We start from the raw sequence: 18,329 nt of genomic DNA, 5'->3' as shown, positions 1-18,329 counted from the left end.
TCCCGTCCATTTTAAGAGCGGCATATGTTGTATGTTAATGTTAGACTTGGGGGTCTCTAGTTGGCACAGGTATGCACTTTTGACAAATAGGGACCCTCTCCTCTAGTCAGGGTAAGGGGGTACACTCCTAAAATAACCCCTGCTCACCCCCTTGGTAGCTTGGCACGAGCAGACAGGCTTATCTCGGAGGCAGTGTGTAAAGCATTTGTGAACACATACAGTAACCAAATGACAACACTACAGATGGACACCACACAGGTTTTATATCAAAAATAAATATTCTTTATATAGGTTTACCACAAGACCATTAAACGACAAAAATACACAATACTGTTACTTTAGATGGTAGAAGTTTGCTTAGTTCTCTTTAAGTTCTTAAATGCAACACTTTAAGTCAATGTACGTTTTAGATGCGACAAGCAGGGCAACGAAAGTGTTGCAACGGTGTTGATGCGTTGAAGTTTTTGGTGCAAAGAAATAAAGACGTGAAGATCTTCCAGATGCGGCACGCTTCTCCGATGTTGCGAGAAGATTCGACTCGATGCGTCAGCTGCAGCAGCGACACCATTTACGCGATGCGACGACAGCGGCCTTGGCAGCGACACTCTTCTCCGACGTTTGCAAGACGCTTCCACTCGATGCGATGTTGCAGCGGTGACACCCCTTTACGCGATGCGACGACAGCAGCTCCGACGTTGGCAAGCTTCTCCGTGGATGCGAGGCGCTTTTCTTGATGCGGTGCAATGCGTCAGCTACGATGGCTGCGATGGCGACACGCTTCTTCGGCATTGCGAGACACTTCCTGGATGATGCGAGACACTTCCGCTCGATGCGATGCTGCAGAAGCAACACACTTTACGAGATGCGATGACAACAGCTCTGACGGCGACACGCTTCTCCTCCTTGAGTCGCGCTTCCAGCTCCTTGCGACACGCAGTCCCCCAGAAGGCCCAACAACAGCAGCAGGCACTTCCAAAGAACTCTGGGGAGCTGGGGGGTGAAGTCTGTTGTTCCTGAGACTTCAGCAGGAGGCAAGCTCTATTCCAAGCCCTTGGAGATCTTTTTAAGCACAAGTTGAAATAAAGTCTTTTGTAGTCTTCTCCTCTCCTTCAGCAGCAAGGCAACCACTGCAGGCCAATCCCCCAGGTCAGGGACAGTACTCCTCCTTACAGCTTTCCCAGTTCCTTCTCCTCAGGCAGAGGTTCTTCTTGTCAAGCAGGATCTAATTTCTTGGGAGCAGGGTCCCAATACTTATACCCCTAAATCCTTTGTTCCTCTGGGGTAGCGGGGCCTCTGCCCAGCCAGAACCAGTTCCTGAGCACTTTGCTGACATGTCTCTGACTTTCCATTCAGGGTGCAGGGCAGAGACATCAGCCGCTCCACAGGAGGTGGAGCCAGCATTGTGGTGGCAGAGCAGAGCCCTATTCAGAGTCCAGGTGCACTCCTCCCACCCATCTGGATGTCAATCTCTCTATTCACCACCAGACTACCTAGCCCTGCCTTCTGGAATTCCCCAGCCCTGTCACTCACAGAAACCAGACAGCAGATACACATCATAGCAGAGGCGGGCTGAAATGGTTAGGCAAGCAAATACCAGCTTTCTAAAAGTGGTATTTGCAAACCCAGAATATTAAAATAAACTTAACTAAAATATGTATTTTATTATTCTGAGTTTAGGCATACTAAACTCGAATTTCTACCATGTTCCCTGGGTCTGTTAGGATCATAGAATGTAACAATTTTAACAGCCCATTCTGGCCTATGAGAACAGGCAGCCTTGCAATAGTGAAAAACGAAAATGGCTGTAATTCACTATTAGGACATACCACACACATCAGGGCTTGTCCTACCTTATGCTTACAATGCACCCTGCCTTTGGGCCTACCATATTGGTGACTCACATGAAGTAAAGGGAAGGTTTTAGGGACTGGCAAGTGGGTGCACTTGCCCAGTCAGCATGACAGTACCAGACTGCATGCAGGTTCTGCAATGGCAGACCTTAGACACATTTCACAAGGCTGCTTCTGTGGGTGGCACAACCAGTGCTGCAAGCCCACTAGCAGCATTTGGATTTACAAGCCCTGGGCACTCCTGGTGCACTTTACTGGGGACTGATAGTAAACCATATAGGCCAATCATGGAATCCAACCAACATATACATTTTATACAGGGAGCACTTGCACTGTGGCACTGCTTGGCAGTGGCACAGTGCTCTGAGCAGCTACCACAAGCAAAACACATGAGGCACAGCAACAAAAAGTGGAAGGGAGACTCACGCCAAGGTGCCAGGTCTAACAGTTAAGTATTGATTGCAGTCCTAGATATCAAATGGTAATTTATTCTAAGCAAGTTCTATTAGGCTAAACCCGGAACTGGGAACCAGGGGCCGGAGGACCTAGTGTGTCTTCGGTAATTATGAGTGCACAACTATGGGTGCAAGGGCTTAGCACCTAAGGTACTGAGGAGTTAGGAGGAGGTGTGGGCCATCCTTCCACAGGGTGCATGGGTGTGATGAGGAGAATGAGGGTGTAAGTGGAAGGGCTGTGGTACGGGGTGGTTATGGGGGACAAAAGAGGAGAGTACATTTTTGTGTTTCGCTAAGTTGATTATGATTGTGAAACATTTGCAAAATCCGTAGGGCATTTATGAGACAGGAGATACCAATTCATATTTACAGCTGTTTATGTGCTATGCACCTTATTTTGCACTTGCACTTTAAGCAGCCATCATAAGGAGACGATATCTGATGTTATCTGTGATAGTTTAACTCTGACCTTAGTGCAATTATGCACTTTATTTTGGTACAATAATGCCTATTATCGTTTATGCACTCTGCACTTTATTTTTCTCAGATACTAAAGGAAATCAATAAGTGTCACATCTAAGGAAATAGCTTCAGGAAAATGCACTGTAATGTTTGTAAAATGATTATTAAATAATAATAAACACTATATATAATTATTTAACAAATATTAAAAATAATGTCAAACATATTGTAAAAAATGAACTATATAAAACTTTTCAAAAATATAATCTAGATTTATATTTACATGTAAAAATGTCTTTTACATTTCTCCATACAACTAAAAAATGTATATGTTTATATTCAATATCAAAATATATTGTCAAGTATATTAATTAAATAATGTTATCAAACAATATTATAAAATAAATAGTATTTCAACATATCTTACATGACAAAAATTAATACATGTATTTTTTATTTTATTTTTTCAAAACTGCACTTTATGCACTTGCTACTCACTCATCAAGAATATACAAATGTGTTTTTTATAATACAATAATAAAAAAATGCAAACAATTATTGTAAAAACCTGTTCTGTGTATTATGTATTCCAATAAATTAACATTTTTGTTGCAATAAATTTTATATACATGTTACAAAAACCTATATCAACTTCTAATATGTATAAATAAAGATTTACTTTAACAAATAAATATGTTTTTATTAATTAAAAATACCAAACACTACACCTGCATAACGTACTATTCCCACACCAACCTTCCTTAAATCACAGAAGGTGCTGGACACTACACGTAGATAATTTACTATCCCCACTCCAATCTACCTCAAGTCTGGGAAGGTGCTAGATACTAAACATTTATAAATTACTATTGCCACTCCAACCTATCTCAAGTCAGTGAAGGTGCTGGACACTAAACATATATAATTTGCTATTCCCACTCCAACCTACCTTAAGGCAGGGAAGGTGTTGGACACAAAACATATATAATTTACTATTACCACTCCAACCTACCTTAACACAGAGAAGGTGCTGAAGACTAAGTATATATACTTTACTTTTCCCACTCCAAACTACCTTAAGGCAGGGACGTCAGTGGACACTAAACAGATATACTTTACTATTACCACTCCAAACTACCTTAAGCAGGGACGGTGTTTCTAAAGCCAAAGCTGTGCAGCGGTGTACCTACCTGGGGAGTCTACCTGCCCCCAGAGAACATCTTCTCCTGATTGGACTGTCCAGAGGGTGTTGTTAAGAAGAGGTTTGCAAAACTTTCCATGGCTTATTAATTGTGTGTTTCTTACAATAGTTTGGCAGATCCAATCCTGGCTTTTCTGAGAGAAGTCCTTTCTCAAACTGTGCTAGTTTCCCCTGCCCAGAGTGTTCAATTTCTGCTTGGATCCCCATTTCATTCCCCAAAACCTTCATATTGTTCTTCTGATGCTGTCACCTCCATCTTTGAATTTCCCCTTATGACCTTCAAAGCTTTATTTAGCTTTGGGAAATATCTTTTTTGAACTTATCTACTTTGCATTCTGTGTTTTGTATCTTATTATTTGTTAAAACTTTATCTATATAATATGCAGATCCAGACTGTACAGTTATATACATTTTTATTGATTTTGTATACATTGATTTTACTGAATGATAGTTGCTTGTAACCTCACTAAAATTTGCTAATAAACCTTCATGGGATGGATACCTACCTCTCTATGTTGTTACTGTAGAGCCAAACTGGTTTCTCATTCATTAAAATGTATTACTGATTCTAGCTCCTTTTATACACTTTGTCTGTAATCATAAGTCCATACAACCAGTGGAGGAGACCGTGTACAATGACCACACAAAAATATTTAGGCAAAGTATAATCCGCCCCATCAGGGGGCAGCAGTGGGTGGTTTGTCACTGTAATTTAGGGAACAAGGACGTTCCAGAAAAGATCTAGAAGTAGCCTCAGTTCTCCCCATGTCCCTAAAGTACATAGCCCAGTTTGGAGTTTCAATGGTGTTTCAGCAGCTTTTAAGGTGATTGTAGTGTTTGAGAAGCGAGTATAAAATGTTTTTTGTGTTCATATTGTGCATCTTGTACTGTAGTTTTTGGTAGAAGTCTGCCAAGGCTGTGAAACTGGACAGAAAGCTAAGGCGCTTCTTTATGTATACTGCTTGGGTTTGTAATCGCATAAGTGCTTGCTGGTGAGCAGTTGAAGTCTTAGTGAAAGATACCACCTATTTAAAGGAGGTTATGGTTAAACTTGTCTGCTAAGGCTTGTAGCACCGGTCTGTGAGGTGCCATTGGCAGCACAATTAAAATATGGAACTGTACTTCATGTTGTGAGTATACTAACAGTGACTGGTGTTAGTAGATAATGTTGTGCAGAGGAGAAGCTGCAGTAGTCAAAGAGAATACCTGCTGCTGAGGTTTCACTTGTGTGTTTGATAAGGTTGTAAAGTGTTATTCCCTGTATAATCCACTTGAATAAATGATAACTTTGGAGTTCAGCTCACGTGAAAAGAACTGTAAAGGAGAAAGAGCCACTGTGAGGTGCTACAACCCACAATATCAGGTGCTGCATTGGCATTGGTTGGTTTGTGTGAGTGCTGCTCTGGAATTGGTTCTTGCTTCATCAAGTGTGGTCATGTGAAGTGTTCATATAGAAGGTGATGCACTGAGACTGGGCACTAGTATAGATACACTTCACATTGTAAACGATAGAGAATTGCTCAAATTTGGTGGCTTTAAAATCACTGTAAAAATAAAGAGTTTCAGGGTATTATGATATTTTGTGAGAGGTGATGTGAGAATTCCTAGCTGAGATGGTGAGGAAGCTCCTCCTAAAGGCACACCTGGTCATTCCATGACCATAAATTGTTGGGCTTCACATATGCATTTGGCTTAATTAATGGAAAATGATAACTAAGAAAGAAGGGACCTTGCAGTTTCCCCGACATAGTACCTTTAATCTGAATATAATTCAAACTTTGAGAAGAGTGTTCTAAGTCATGAACCCCCTCCATCTAAACCAGCACAGTGTGAGGCCTGGCTTGGGAGCGGGATGTACATGCACAGAATAAGGGGAAGTGTCAGAATAAAATCAAAAGAACTGTCTGTAACTGAATAGATGCTAAGTGGGATGCTGAGCAGCAGATGTGGAGGAAAGACATAATTGAGGGAGCTGAATGTTATCTACTACTGACAAATAAAAAGACAAAATCATAGGAGGAAAAAGATGCTGATGCCTAGAAGAATTCTAGGACTGATAGTGATTATAGTGAAGATTTTTTAGAGGATTTGCTGTCCTCCTGGCCACCACCTTACAATATTATCCAGCCTGCTAGTGGAGGTCCCCAAAGTAATGTCATGGTGAAGATGCAATCATTGACCCTGTTTTAATTTAGACAGGATGAAATGCCCTGACAGCCCCAGTTGTGATTTCTCCAAATCAGAAAACTCCCCTTGTAACAGTTACCAGTATTACTACTACTTCCCAAGCCATGCTGATTCTAGTCATGACTACCCTTGGCATAACAACCCAGACTGTATCTGTTCCTGATTTGACTACCCTGACTTCCACATCCCTTATCCCTGTGATTTCAGGTGCAATTACAGAGTCATTCTACAACGATGTTAAAGACCCTGTTTTAAATTAGTGCACAGTTGATGGGATATATACTATCTACAAGTTTGCAAGTTTGAACTCTGTTCTGTGTTGATCATCATCTGATGAAAGTGGTTGAAAGAACAAAAATGCTTACTCTGGAAAATCTATTTCAGAAACGCATGTGACTATAAAGAATATCAAACTGGTATTTCCCACATACAATGAATAGCAAAATTGTCAGTATTGTTTAATGCCACAATACATCATGTTTAACACTGCTACTTTTAACATTGTAATTCATCCACTTTCTACCAAGCAATTTTTCTGACTTTCATAGAACTCCTCTTTGATCTAGATGATAGAACATTTAGCTCTGCTGATACATCTTTCTGAAAGAAGCACAATTTGCAGAAAAGCTAATTAGATTTGTGAGGGAAATTGGCCATGAAGCCTGGAAAGAGGTGCAAATGGACTTTAGCTCAAGTATTAGTCAAACTGTTCTACTGTCTACATCAATTTGACATCACAAATTACATTGTAGACTAGGCAGTCCATGCCCCTTGTGTCCGATGCCTCTGATTGTAGCAGGGATATGGCATCGTAAAAGACTTGAGGGATTTATTTATGACCCTGTGCATGCAGACAAATTGGCATGACTGCAAGCACTGACCCGTGTGCTCAGAGGTCTGTAATTACAGCACAGGGTAAGGACAGAGAATATGATTCATATGTCCTATATCCAGGTTGAGCTATACCTATATTTGTATTTGTCAAATGCTATTGACATATGCCACAAGACAACAGGTCTTTTCCGTCTAAGTACTTAAAATCTGAAACAGCATTTCAAAATACATCAGTGCTGTCCCTATGTTCCTCCAATTTAGGAAAGAGTTGATGACACCTCTATAAAGAACACTACATTACAATGCATTAGCAATCCAAAAAACAGCTATCTCTCTTTTCACTAATTGACTCTATGCGTATCTCTGACCCTGTAGAGAGCTCAGCTGAATTTTGGCTAAGTTCACACTAGAGAGACACAAAATACAAACATACTACAAGAATTTCCTGTGTTCTGACATACAGGCAAGGCCTTGACTTATTTGTCTATTCCCCAAGCATGTAGCAGTAACAACATTAGGCAAACCCAATGCCACATTGAGAGCTTGGGCATCTGTAAGCAATAACAATAATGAATAATTCAATACACTATTTTTAAATCCTACCTGTGATAAAATGAATGACGCACACATTAAAAAAAACACCAGATGAACAATTTACAGAACAAAAGACAAAGATAAGGAATTTTCTTTGGGGGGGGGGGATTTATAGAGCGCAAGTCGACCTGTAGGCATCCCAGCTCTAACAGGAGAAGAGAACTGCTCAATGGAAAACAAAGAAGCAAAAAATCAATTTCTGCACAAGTCATAGCCATATCAAAGCTTCTATAGGTTCTCCCATTCTCAACAGGTCTTAATCAAGATATCTGCATTGGTTATTACAACTTCTGTATTGTTTGATCGTGTCTGTTGAGATGCTTTGACACTATGATCAAATATACTACGTTTTTGAATAATTGCATAACCTATAATATGTGGTATCTGTCTGCAAATGATAATGTGACAACATGGCAACTGTGTTATCAGCTAATAACCTACACAGTCTCCTCTTCTCCCTCTCTCTGTATCCCTACTCCAAGACCACTGATGCGTTCTGTCTATATATTTATTTATTTTACCACTTTACTTCTGTGTATATGTACTCTTTACCGTGTGTTTCAAAACAATACAATAAAAATGAATTGAATAAAAAAAAAAAAATTCTTAAAGAGCAAGGTCTTAAGAGATTTTCAGAAACAAAGCTCATTATTTGTGATTTGAATGGTCAAGGGAAGGGCCTTCCAGAGCTTGGTTGCATTAAAACAGAAAGACCATTCTCCACTTCCAGACCTCCAAATAGTGGGGCCGGAGGCCAGGTGTGAATTGGTGGGTCTAAGAATCCTTTTGGAGAAGTAGGGGGTGAGTAGCTGGTGGTAGATAGGGGGACGAAATACATAGAGGGCTCTGTGTACTGCACACAGGGATTTAAATTCAATTCTTTTAGCAACAGGAAGCCAATGGAACACCCCCAAACCCTATTTGGCTGACACATACATAGCAATTTCTAACAGTGTCAATTCAGCAGCATTTTACATGATTTGTAGTTTGCGAATGACTGCCTTAAGGTCACCCAGGCAGAGTGAGTTGCTGTAATCCAGGCATGAGGGAATCAGTGCCTGTACTAACAGCCTCCTTAAGGGCCGAGAAAGCTGAGGCAGAATCTTGTGCAACATGAGCTGGATTCCAAAACAGATGGCAGAGAGTATAGTGGCCCAGGTCTCCATGGACAGAGTATTTTCCAGCCACACTCCAAAACATCTAATAGATGGTTTGTGGGCATGAAGGGGGACCAGGACAGACCGGCTAACATAGAGTCCTCTAGGAAGGGGATTATTCCCAAGGATCTTAAGTTCTGCTTTGGCTCAGTTCAGCTTGAGGCAGGATTTATTCATCCAGGTGGCTACTTGCTCCAAACAAGGACCCAAGGTGGACAGTGAAGGATCCAAGTCAGAGGCAAGTGAGAAAACCAGCTGGGTGTCATCTGCATAGGAGACTATGGAAATCCCGAACTGAGTTATGATATTCGCCAGGGGTTGCATGTATATGTTAATCAACGTAGGACTAAGCGATGGCCCCTTTGGAACTCCACAGGTGATTGGGCGAATAGTAGAGGAGCAGGCCTAGTTAAAAACCTGAAAAGATCTGTTCATCAGAAAGGAACTAAGCCAATCTAGGCCTTTCCATATGACACCAGCCTTATGAATCCTATCTAGAAGAATAAGGTGATCCACAGTGCCAAAGGGTGCGCTAAGGTCAAGAAGTATAATGGCAACTGTGGCTCCTTGATCCAACCTCCTTTTTGTGTCCTCCACCACTGTTAAAAGAGCAGTTCCAGTGCTGTGCTTTGGCCGAAAACCGATTTGCGTGTGGTGCAACAGGTAGCTGGCCTCAAGGTCAATATGAAAGATGCCTGTTGAAATTTATTTCCACCAACTTACTTATGCCTGGGAGCATAGAAATTGGCAGAAAGTCCCTGGGCAAGTTGGATCAAGATAAGACTTTTTTAGGACGGCTTTAACCATGGCATGTTTCCAGAGCTGAGGCACCAGACCCTGGTCTAGGGAAAGGTTGAACATCACAAGCAGTGTGGGGAAGAATATGTCCGCTACAAGAGCGAGGATTCTTGGCAGAGTGGGGTCAAGCTATGGAACTCCCTTCCTCTTCCCTCTGGTTACAACCCAGCCTGCAGTTATTCAGAAAGAAGTTAAAGACCTGGCTATTTCCCAATGCAAATAACAAAGTCACTCAGACTTAATTCAGCCTACTGCTGTTCTTTTTTCCTTCCTCTGCTCTTGATCCGCCTAGTGCTAAGACACCCTTGGGTAATGCGTGCTCTATAAAACTACCTCATTTACTCATTCATTCAAGTGGGGATCCAGATTAACTTTCCTGAAAAGGGCAGCAAAACTACCAAGGTGGAGTCGGGGTAATTCTGACAGGAGAGATGTGGTAGTCTGCTTAGAGATACTATTGGTGCTAGGGAGGGTGTGGTTAGAACTTCCCTGCATCTTTTGAAAGGAAAGGTAGATTGCTGAGATTTTAGTTTCGAAGAAGGTGGTCAGGTCATTACACCTGGCGTTGGAGGATTCAGAGGGAGACCCATTGGAATTAGGTTCCAGCAAAGTTTTGGTAATTTTGAACATCTCCCAAGGGGTGTTGGCAACTTCATTCATTCCTGCCTTGTATAAGGAGGCCTGGACTGATCTTATGGCTATGTAGTAGGTTCTAACAGTTTTCCAATATTTTGTTCTGTTGCACATAGTACTTCCTCCATTCCCTTTCTTCTATTATATAGTGTTTTTTAAGCATTTTAAGATGAGGGAAGTGATAGGTGGCTGATTTACAGTTTTTTTCTGAATTATTTTCTTTTTGGGAATGGTTAGATCTAGGGAATGGGTTAACCATTCTGCGATCTTGGTATTGGCTACTAGTGGATGGAGCCCAAGGAAGAATTGATCTTCCTAAGGTTGAATGTCCTGTTGTTGCAATTTAGTTGGTTTAGGAGAAGGAGCTGGACCAGTGATAGGAAGGACCATTGGAATCAAAACATGGTCGGTCCGGGAAATGGGTATCAAATTCAAAACCTGTATCAAAGTGTTATTGGTAAAAATTAGGTCTAGTAGGTGTCCCTTTACAAGGGTGGGGCCCCTTATTTTTTAACGCAGTCGAATAGCGGCTATGTCTGACATAAAAATAGCAGCTGATGTGTCGGCTGGCTCATCAAAGTGTAGGTTTAAATCTCCCAGGACCATTAAAAACGTTTCTTTATTGCCAAACTGGTGAGGGCCCCCGGTAGTGCCTGGGTGAAGATTAGGACTCTGGAAAAAGTATATGTATGAGACAGGGTAATGAACAATGAAAGATTTTAACAAGGGGACAGTGGGAGGGTGTCCGTGGTTCAAGTAAGAGAGTATTTCAATATGATTGCAAGTCCACTACCCTTTCTGTCTTCTCTATCTTTCAGAACTATGTAATAGTCGGGGGGAGTGCTTGAAGAATATCTGGTCCTGATCCCTCATGGAGCCAGGTTTCTGTGAGGAAAACACACTCTGGCTTGTCGTCTTCCATCAAGGAAAAGATTTTAAACCTATGTCGTGGATGAGATCTGCAGTTTAGGAGAAACATTTTCCAACTGGCCTTAGAAGAAGGGGAGCTGTTGGCTGGGAGGACAGCTGATTATAAGAGCAGTCCTTACACATCGATTTGCCCATTATTAGGTCCATTGAGTGGAGACAATTGTCTTTCTGAACACCTCTTAGGTCGAACAAATGCTTCCTGGCATAATTCCCTATATGGAGGTAAGGCGGAGCAGGGTTCCTGGCCCCTGGTCCCATTCAGGTGCACACGTCCTCTGCGCTCCCGCTGCCCTGCCTTCATTAAGAACTGCAAGTGTCCGTCCACTAGAGCGCTGACCACCTGGCAAACTCTATGGTTAAGGACTTTATGGTAAAGTGCTGAGTGCTTTATGCTAATGAACTTTCCCCCCAAAGTGAATCAAGATTCATAAAACAATTCAGTTCACACTCAAATACCCCCCCAAAAAAGTTAAAAGTGATATTATTATAAAGACAATTTTAAAAATGAATTCACAAGGTAAAACAGTAAAAGGCAGCTTTAGTGTCAGACTGTCTGAGCAGCTCCTTCTGAAGAATATTTCTTCAGAGAAGGCATATAGAATAGAAACAGCTTTACTTCAAAAACACACAATAGTTGAAATAACTCCAAACAAGAGCCATTCAAAAATTCATTTTTTTTAAATTAGGGTTTGTATAGTCTAGCATACAACACTGATGTAACCCAAGAGAAATGTTAATGTGTTTGCAGGTAACAATCCCTGGTCAGGCATTGTTAGACAGAAGGCTAAAAGCTGAGGCAAATGGAACACTCAGTTGCTTGTATACACTAAGCATATAACACAAGTGGCAGTTGAAGTTACCAAAAGGTTGAGAATATATGAGTGAGCAGACCAAGTTGAGTGCCATGATCTGTAGCCAGTAGAAGGACCACACGTCTGTGGTTGGGATATAGGAGGATTTATCCATCACACTGTCTCATTTATAGATAATGTATCTGTGCCTACTTTTTTGTGAGTCCATTTGTCTTCTGTGGGGCACATCATTTAATTTGTTTGAAGTTCTGCAGGTGGTAGTAGGGTAAAATTCAGCTCAGTCGCTCGATTAGTTTAATCTGGAGAAAGTACAGATCTTAATTTTAATGAAAATTCATCATTAGCATTAGAATAAATAAATATCATAAATGTGCTATGATTTCTGAATAAGAGAAATACGAGAATTGACAAGCCAGGTTAAAAAATAGCAGAGGCAAATGTTGACCATTAGAACAGTAATGCAGACAATAAACGTAAGTATATTTGGAGAGTACTCAGGATGCGGGTGACCATAAACCACATGCCGGCTGTAGTGTTATATGTTATGTGGATTTTGCAAAAAAGAACTTTGTAATGAAAGTGAATAAAGTAGAAAAGTAGCTAAGAAACTTTAGAGTTGTACAGATAATTATGGATTTAGAAGTTTTTGACCCATAATAATTATGGAGTCAAGGAATGTGTATATATAGATTATACACAAAGTTTTATACTTCTGGTTTTTCAAACTAAATCTTCAGGTGACCAAGGATGCCCAGATTAGAATATTTGATAGATTTGTCTAATATGATGTCCAGGAAGGTAAGAATGAAGGCACATTAGTTAGAGATGGTTTGTACAGTGCTAGAAATGTGCTGCTGAATGATGTGTGGGGGGGGGGGTAGCAGAGTATTAACACACAGTCTGGTAGTTGTTTACCTCCAATTTTGGTTACTGTAATTGAATCATTGAATATTTGTACTAGGACTCCTCCAGTGTAGCCTAGGCCATTCTGTATGTGGCTTTGAAATACTGGTAGGATTGCCTTGTGGAATATTACTGCCATATCATTGCAGCAAAGATTCAGTAATGAAGAACAAGTCCAGTCTAGAGTTATTTGGTGAAATATATTTTGTCTGTTCCTGCTCATTAATTGAGCGCTGACCAGACGGCACTTTAATTGTTGGAGGCAGTGAGTGTTTGTTGGGGTGGTTTAAGAGGGAGGCATTGATGTAAATTCTAAGTCCAGTGGAGAAGTGGAGTGAGATGGTGGAGAGCATGGTGTATTTTGAGTATATTGGGATTACTATGAACCTATGTGGTGCAGTGCATTCAATGGCATCTGGAAAGTCACATTTCTGCTCAAGATGACTTAGTATGGAATTAATAGGGTGAGGTTATGGATTGTCGTGCGGTGTATATGGTCATAGATTGTAAGTAGACAGTTATAAATCATTCAGAACTGTGTGTTCCCTCTTTCAGAAGAATGGATGTATTCCCTTCTAGATTCCATATTTAGTTTTACCTCCAATAAGTGGGGCATGCTGGAAAGTAATTTAGCCCTACTAAGGTTATGATCTAAACAAGTTTAAAAAGGTTCTGTAAAATACACTATTTTGACCATTCTTTCAAGAATTTCTTTAATTGAGACAGACTTCTTATGTTTCCATGACCTGCTCTTGATACTTTCAACAAAACACAAACCTAATATTACAAATTATAACAGAGATGACTTTGTTTCCCCACTTTGGCTTGTTCATCAGATAAAACTATGATTAAGGAAAAGACTGCATTCATGCATGCATGTTCTGTGTTGCTAGTCATAATTTGATTCTTTTTTTTATCTGAGTTGGGCATTAAGGGTCTGATGCATTTTAATAGTAGAACTAATACATATTTAGGAGTCAAAAAATATTTTTTCACTACTAAAATGGTATTTCAAATGGATACTGATTCAGTATCCAGAAGGGGCATGTTGTAGGTGTGCCTTCCAAATACTGGATCGGTATATAATTTATCAATGTTTTTCACCCAAAATCTTAAAACATTGATATTATACCAACCTCTTCTCCTTAGTGAATGTGAAAAACAAAGGTTGTTTAAGAGTAGGCAGTGGTCCACTGGAACACAGCCAACTCTTTAAAAAAGATACATTAAAAAAAAGAAAAATACAATCCCATTTGTTTTAAGGAAAGCAGGATGCATTAAAAAAAATTGACATTATTGAAAGACAATCACAGATTTTCTGTTGGCTCCAGAAGGCCTCAATTCCTGTAATGGCCTCCAATAAAAGTGAACTACCTCATTAATATTCATGAGGTAACTCAGATTGTGGCCCACTGAAACTTGGATTTTCAAGAACCAACCTATCCATTTATAGGTTGGTTCTTAAAAATCTTTGCTGGTCGTTAAATTACTTACTGCAACTTCTGACCAGTATTTAGCAACCAGATATTCATACATCCGGCCCTTTCTGATCAGATTATGACATGAAATAGTAACTGCATTCTGGTGATGACATATTTTAAATTTGTGCTCAAACGGGGATTCTTTGTTAAACAAACTGTTTCACAAACTTTTGGTTACTTTTCTAATTGTAAGTTTCTATAAAATGGTTTTAATTTTCTATGTTTCATTTTCAGCAAGAAAAAAGTCAAGACAGTTCAAGAATTAAAGGTAAGTTATTCACTTGCATGTTTTATTTATATATTTTTAAGCAGCAACAACAAACAAAAGGCATGCTGAAATGTAGAATCCCACACTGTTACCAGCTGTTGTGTTTTTCATGGTTTAAACTGAAAAATAATTGTTTTAGGATCTACTTGTTTGAAATTATACTACGTTGTTTGTTATAAGTACCATTGAAAACAAAAAACTTTAGAGATCAAAGAGTGTTTTTGCTACTGCAGTTTACTGACTACTTCTTGTTTATATTATGTCAATTCTTGAAATACTTCACTCAAAGACTTCACTAACGGTTCTTCCCTGAGCAGTTATTTGCTAGCAGACATGAATTTTCATTGTAAATACCAATGTTCCTTAAGTTGGTTGTTTATGAGAGTGGGCTAAAGCAAGATATCATGCTAACTTGGTTGTACTTGAACAAGACAGTAAGGGTGATAAAATAAATTATTTGTGAATTATCCCATACTAGCAACATATTCCTGCTTTAGATTTTGCATTCAACGTATATTTTCAAATAAAAGACCTTATATATCGCTCTATACAATAAATACATTGTGTTCCCTAGAATGAACATAGAGGTCATGACTATCCAGGATAGAGGAAAGAACGATTCCAATTACCAAAGTCTATATGCAGAACATCGTATCCACTGGTTGGAAAAGTATACAGGATTAACGTTCATTTGCACATAAACATTTATCTAATCAGCTACAAGTCCATTAAAGACATGGTTCATTGTTTTTTTAGTTTAAAATGTTACATTTTAACTGACATTTTCACCCAACTATAATGTCATTTAAACTTTTGTTTTTTCCAGCGAATGTCTGAGGTTTTGTAACATAAAGTAAAAATATAATGGGATGCCATTTAAAGTAAGGCAGACCTACTACATTTTTCTAAAGGTCAGAACATCAAAAAATAAAAGGAAGACCTATTGGCTTTATCAGGGGGTCAGCACATCCACATATATAAAGAAAACCTATTAGCCTTGTCAAAAAGTTACCACAAGGATGATGAGTACAGGCCCCAGCTAGGCCCGCAAGTACAGAGGATTCGCCCTTCTGCGTACGAAGTACTAGAAGGAAATTGGCACGGAAACTGCAAATACAAAGACAAAGTTTATTAACCTTCAAAGGTGGTCCTACAACCTACGCAACACTCTACAGTATTGCACAGAGTAGCACAAAGAACTTGTGCACAGGGTCCCCTTTTATACACAATAGGGGGGCTCATAAGAAGGCGGATACAACATGAAGCAAGGTTTATGGCCTTATAGGGACATGTTCAGTGCATGATCAATACATGGGTGGAGTTAACAGTTCTTGCGACCCGCGAAAACACATTCGAGCAAAGCCTAATTAGTGACAGATGTGGTCAGTTCTGGACATGCACCAAACGCACAAAGGGGTTATTTATAGACTGTTGCTAAGCAGATCTCGGGAGTGACTAGTGAAGAGGTAAGGACTCTTCTTATGCAAAGCACGTGGTTTCATGGCCATACAAAATGGCGGATGGCTAAGCAAAATGGAGTCCAAACATTAGTCAATATAAAGCAGAAAACGTAACTTAGACATGAAGAGCACATGTCTTCAGTGAATGCTTAATCATATCGCTGTTTCATTTACAACAAGGATTTGTTCAATAAAAATAATCCAATATATTTCCTATAAATCCACACGACATTGATCAATATTAATTATTGTAGCAATTGTAAAAAAAACATTTTAAATAGTGCATTTTTATTCAAAATAATCATACATATGTGCTTGCATATTCTTTAGCACTATTCAGACCACAAAATACAGCCACAAAACTAACCACAAGGGCCCCCACACTCTAGCTAAAGAGCAAACCGCTCCAGCAATAGAGTTCTTTAAACATTATGTTAAACTTTCTTGGAGTCATTCGCTCAGTGACCCATTAGACAAACAGTGCTTTTTATTAAACATCTCTGGGGAGCTATTGTGGTCCCCGCAGCCCCTCACAACCCTTTTATAAATGTATAAGTCATTGCTGGTTCCCCTGCCCCTCCTTGTGGCACCATATAAATATAATGTTATAAACAGTGAATATTTGATTAGTGCCCTTGCTGCTTAAATATTAAAGGAGAGATTAATTGTCCTTTTTTATTATTATTAGTGCCCCGGTATCACCCAACATAACCATAATACATGCATACATTTTTAACGTTAATTTCTAAAAAATGAATGAACAGATTTACACCACATATAAAAAGTATGCTTTCTGGTAAAAAGTTAGCCTTCTGCCAAATTTGACATAATTTCGTTCATCCCTTTTGGTAGTAGCATTGTCTAGAGAAAATGAATTTAGGGCCTCCTTTTTTCTTGGTCCCTGCTTGATAGATCAACCTGAAAATTTTCAGGAAGGACCTGAGATGGATTAACTTTTCCTTTGCAATATTCGTGAAGGTTTGTCGTACGGTGCCAAAGTTATTAGCAACACCAAAAAATCTATTTCCTATGGAAACTCTGTCACGTGGTTCTAACTATAACTACACTGCCACTGTATAAAGCATATATATCTATTGTATATTACGCAATGGCAATAGTTATAATTAGGTCAAAGTTTCCACAGAAAAAGTGCTTCTTTTTTTGCAAATACCATTGATGTCATTTCAGGAATCTGCAGAAAACATTAAAAATAACTTTGCCCTCTGATACAGAAAATACTGGAAGAAGGGAATGACACTGAATTTGGAGAAGAAAATTAGAACTTTACTCGGAAAAGGTACTGTTTCTGATTTGATAAAATTCTTTCAGTCATTTTCAAGAAATTAGCATTCAAATATAGGCTTGAGTTGGTCATGAGGGTGTTGCAAATGTAGGTATATCTGGACCTTTGGTGTCCATATATGCTCTGATGGGCCAATTTAAATAGGACTAGTCAATCTTGATTGGCTGGCCACAACATGAACAATATGTTGTGTCAGCCACCACAGGATTGATGGACTTTAAAAATAATGTAAAATTAAAACTACCCCGGACCTGGAAATAGGTAGCTGCAAAAATAAAAAGACATCGTTTTGGAGTTGGAGAAATGTGGAGAAACCTGCGCTATGAAGTCATGGTAGTGCACATTCACAAAGAGTAGCTGGAAAGTTTGAATTTAACAGACTAGTGCTAAACATTACACATATTTAGAAATTCAGGCACAAGAGTGTAGTGTCATTGGACCATTGTCATTCCTGCTGGACTCCATAGAACAGTGACATAAGTGCTTGGGTGAGGGTGATAGAATTCATGATGTAGAATGTTCAGTTGATGGTTACATACTGAGGAATTAAGACATGTAATTTCAAGTTACTTGTGTGGTGTAATCATTTACATGCTCCGAGGCTGGGTAGAATGCTACAACTATCAACGAGAAAGGGGATAGGTTTCCTTAAGAACCAACAGTGCCCTCCCAGATAGTTTGCTGTGGTCCAACAAACTGCTCCTGCGTGCCACATGCTCCTCAGTCAAAGTGAAGATTGACAGTTGGCATATGTGGAGTCAAAGTGCCACTCCAGCCAGTACAAATCTTTCAAAGAAGATGAAGGACTTACAGAGAAATTTTTGTATTATCGTCCAGGAACCTAATGGTGGGGCTTTGATAGAGGTACGGTGCCACAACTGAACACAGAGACATTAGCCATATGGAACAATAATGCCAAAGGTAGCGACAACCAGATACAGAGAAATGCTGAAGGCAGTGATAGCCAGGTACAAGGGAGCACTAGAAGAGAAATAGCCAGA

General features: G+C 39.6%; 1 protein-coding gene across 2 annotated transcripts in view; it reads left to right on the top strand.

The window, feature by feature from the left end:
• The window catches only part of FSTL5 (follistatin like 5), a 2,810,134-nt gene that overhangs the window by 620,902 nt on the left and 2,170,903 nt on the right, over nt 1-18,329 (top strand). For both annotated transcript variants that reach the window (XM_085641771.1, XM_085641770.1), the window contains exon 3: nt 14,532-14,565. In XM_085641771.1, coding sequence (XP_085497897.1) covers nt 14,532-14,565 — 34 coding nt within the window. The remainder of the gene's footprint in view (nt 1-14,531; nt 14,566-18,329) is intronic.

The sequence above is a fragment of the Triturus cristatus genome, chromosome 2_2 (genome assembly GCF_964204655.1).
Source record: "Triturus cristatus chromosome 2_2, aTriCri1.1, whole genome shotgun sequence".
In the NCBI taxonomy this organism is placed as follows: domain Eukaryota; kingdom Metazoa; phylum Chordata; class Amphibia; order Caudata; family Salamandridae; genus Triturus; species Triturus cristatus.
The sequence above is the reverse complement of the archived record's forward strand: the minus strand, read 5'-3'. Positions and strand labels throughout refer to the sequence as shown.